This window comes from Mandrillus leucophaeus, unplaced genomic scaffold (assembly GCF_000951045.1).
Source record: "Mandrillus leucophaeus isolate KB7577 unplaced genomic scaffold, Mleu.le_1.0 Scaffold118, whole genome shotgun sequence".
In the NCBI taxonomy this organism is placed as follows: domain Eukaryota; kingdom Metazoa; phylum Chordata; class Mammalia; order Primates; family Cercopithecidae; genus Mandrillus; species Mandrillus leucophaeus.
Genome location: NW_012100098.1, coordinates 3,440,749 through 3,444,552, shown reverse-complemented (window position 1 = coordinate 3,444,552; position 3,804 = coordinate 3,440,749). Strand labels below are relative to the sequence as shown.

General features: G+C 44.0%; 1 protein-coding gene across 2 annotated transcripts in view; it reads right to left on the bottom strand.

The window, feature by feature from the left end:
* LIMA1 (LIM domain and actin binding 1) overlaps positions 1–3,804 on the bottom strand; it is a 114,303-nt gene that overhangs the window by 60,079 nt on the left and 50,420 nt on the right. For both annotated transcript variants that reach the window (XM_011964481.1, XM_011964488.1), the window contains exon 3: positions 3,420–3,465. In XM_011964481.1, coding sequence (XP_011819871.1) covers positions 3,420–3,465 — 46 coding nt within the window. The remainder of the gene's footprint in view (positions 1–3,419; positions 3,466–3,804) is intronic.

The following is a 3,804-nucleotide window of genomic DNA, read 5'->3' as shown; positions in this document are numbered from 1 at the left end:
TTTTTTGAGATGGAGTCTTGCTCTGTCACCCAGGCTGGAGTACAGTAGTGCAATCTTGGCTCACCACAGCCTCTGCCTCCTGGGTTCAAGCTATTCTCCTGTCTCAGTCTCCCGAGTAGCTGGAATTATAGGCGTGCACTACCACGCCTGGCTAATTTTTTTGTATTTTTAGTAGAGATGGGGTTTCACCATGTTGGCCAAGCTGGTCTCGAACTCCTGACCTCAGGTGATCCATCCGCCTCAGCCTCCCAAAGTGCCAGGATTACAGATGTGAGCCACTGCACCCGGCCTGAAGTCTTCCGTTTCTTCCCTTCACTCCTCATTCTCTAACCTGTTTCTTTTCTTGAACTCTCTATCTTGGTGAATGCGACAATCATCTTTTCATCTGTGAAGTAGGCCTGTTCTCTTATGCCTTCATGCTGTGCACGTGCTGCTTCCTCCGTCTAGAACACAAAGCCTCTGCCGCTCCCTGTCGCCTCTGCTTAGCTAATTCCTCTTGGTCCTTTAGGGTTGAGTTAGGCACTGTCTCTTCTGGGAAGCCTTCCTAGATGTAGCACAGTTCAGGTCCCTCCTAAATTCTCCCCCAGCCCACTCTATTTATTTGATATGGTACTTATCACACCTGGATTGTAATTCTATTTTCCAAATTCTAAACAGTCCCTTGGAGGCAGAGAATACATCTCATGCTTCTTGTGTCTTCAGGAGCTGGAACATAAGAGATGCTCCATGATGACTGTCTATACTCATGGCGTCAACTTCTCTCATCCCACTGTCTTGAACCTAGTCCAATTGAGGCCTCTATTCCACCACTCCCAAACAACACGAGATGACCAGTGACCTTCATGTTGCCAAATCTGATGGTCAGTTCTCAGCTTATCTGTGTGTTTGATTCTGTTAACTCCCCTTCTAGAAACACTTTCTTCACTTGGCTTCTGGCACTTGTTTCCTCTGCTAGTTACTCCTTATATCTCCAACCTTTAAATGCCAAGGTACCCCTGAGCTAAGTCATGAGACCACTTCTCTGTCTACACTCACTTCCTAGCTCATCTCATGCACCTCATAGCTTTAAGTACCACTGACACTTTGACACACGTCCATTTTATCCGCAGCAGGCATCTCTTCCAATTCCAGATTTTTATATAGTATCCAAGTTGCTACTGACATTTCCATTTGGATGTCTTAATAAAACATGTTACAGTTTACATTTGCAAAACTGAGCTTCTACTATTTCTTCCTCTCTAAATCTGCTTTTACTGTAGTCTTCCCCGTCTCAATTAACGGTATTTTAATTTAATTGTGTTTTGGCCAAAAACATTGTTGCTATTCTTTTATTTATTTATTTATTTATAATAGAGATGGGGTCTGCTATATTGCCCAGGCTGGTCTTGAATTCCTCACCTCAAGTGATCCTCCTGCCTTGACCTCCCAAAGTTCTGGGATTACAGACACAAGCCACTGTGGCAGAGCCACTGCTGCCATTCTTGATTCTTATTTCTCTCTACCTTCAACATACATCCTGACCACTTCTCAACACCTATACTGCTACTACTCTAGTCCAAACCATAGTATACCTGGCCTAAATCATTATAATTGTCTCTTAATTGGTCTCCATGCTTCTGCCATTATTGTTCCTCTACATTCTCTTCCATTTTTTTACATTTAAAAAATAGAGAGACAGGGTCTCGCTAGGTTGCCCAGGCTAGTCTTGAACTCCTGGCCTCAAGCGATCCTCCCACCTTGGCCTCCTAAAGTGCTGGGATTAGAGCCTTCTCTCCCTTCTTTTTAAAAATTTAAGTCAGACCACATTACTCCTTTGCATATAAACCCTCTCCAAAGGCCTCCTTGCATTCAGAGTTAAAGTCCAGGTCTTTAAAATGACACCATTTGACCTTTCTCTTTGTATTCTTCAAACACACCAAGACCGTTCTTGCCTGAGGACATTCGCACAAGTGGTTCCTTCTGCCTGACTCTTCTCCCTGGCTCATGTCCTCAAATCTCTGCTCAAACATTTCCTCATCACAGGCCTTCATTGACCACCCTAGACTCTATCCTCCTTACCTGCGTCATGGTGTTCCACAGCACTAATCACTACTGACACAATTTCTTTTTTTAATTAAAAAAAATTTTTTTTGAGACAGAGTCTCACTCTGTCACCCAGGCTAGAATGCAGTGGTGCGATCTCGGCTTACTGCAATCTCTGCCTCTCGGGTTCAATTGATTCTCCTGCCTCAGCCTCCAGAGTAGCTGGGATTACAGGCATGCGCCACCACACTCAGTTAATTTTTGTATTTTTAGTAGAGACAAGGTTTCACCATCTTGGCCAGACTGGTCTTCCAACTCCTAACTTCAGGTGATCTGCCTGCCTCGGGCTTCCAAAGTGCTGGGATTATAGGCATGAGCCACCATGCCTGGCCATACTGACACAATTTCTTTATTGTCTGTCTTTTGCACTAGAATGTAAATTCCACGAGGGCTGGGATGTAGTCTGTGCTTGGCATGTAGTAGGTGCTCAGTGAAAACTTGTTAAATGGATGAGAGTGAAGGGAAGGAAGAAAGAAAGGAGCAAGTGAGGGGGGGACAGACAGAGGCAAGAGGGAAGAAATCAGCAGTTGAGTAAAGTAATGGTAGTTTTTTCTTATAATGTACCAGAGGAGATCCATTTTTTTAATTACAGGAAAATTAAGTCAAGGACCTCAGCCGTAGAGAGAACAAATTTACAGGGACACATTATGCACTAGTTTAAATAGGTTAGGCACTGAAAACTGCCAGGAGGAGGTTTTTGTAATGCCATCCAAATTAAGGAATTATGGCCCAAACATATGAGTTTTTTTCCTCACAAGATTAAATCAAGCAAAATTTCAAAAGACATGTATTGTTCAGCCTCACTGGAAATTAGCAAGCACGGAGACTAGAGAACGGGTAAAAGCAGAGAGTTTATTCTGGAGGTTTTTGTCTTTGATAGATCCCGCAGCTAGGAAACTTGCTGACTAGATTGGGTCAAGAAGTTTGCTTTAAACAAAAAACCCAGAAGATGAGAACAGCTGCACAGCTACTACCATTTAAATGCACAGATGTAGAAGTTCTGATTGTCTGATGTGGAAAAAAGGAAGACTACCTAGGAAAACCTGTGTTCTCATTTGAGAAGAAGCCATTTTACTAACCTCAGGCAAGCACTTGGTCTCTTGTCCTTCACTCCACACAGGAAAGAAAAAGTGGTTCAAAAGGAGAAACGCAGTGAAAAAATAAGATTCCCTGCACTGAATCAAGCTGTCCTGAGCAAATGGCTCACAGATCACACCAGCTGGCACAAATGTCCACTCAGCTGACACAGAACCCAAGTCCCACAGAGGCTGCAGGTGGCTTGGCCACACAATTCTGCTCAAGAAGTGCCACGTGCCCTGGAATTTCTGAATACTTACAGTTCTCTTCTTCTCCATGTTTGTTTCTTCAGCTGCTTTCTGGTACCTTCAGAGAAGCAGGGGAAAGAATGTCTCAAATTAAACATATTTTTACTCTTTCAATTTTTTATCTTTTTTTGAGATGAAGTCTCACTCTTGTTGCCCAGGCTGCAGTACAGTGGTGTGATCTCGGCTCACTGCAACTTCTACCTCCCGGGTTCAAGTGATTCTCCTGTCTCAGCCTCCAGAGCAGCTGGGATTACAGGCACCCACCACCATGCCCAGCTAATTTTTGTAGTTTTAGTAGAGATGGGGTGTTACCATGTTGGCCAGGCTGGTCTTGAACTCCTGACCTCAAGTGATCCACCCGCCTCGGCCTCCCAAAGTGCGTGCCCAGCCTTTTTTT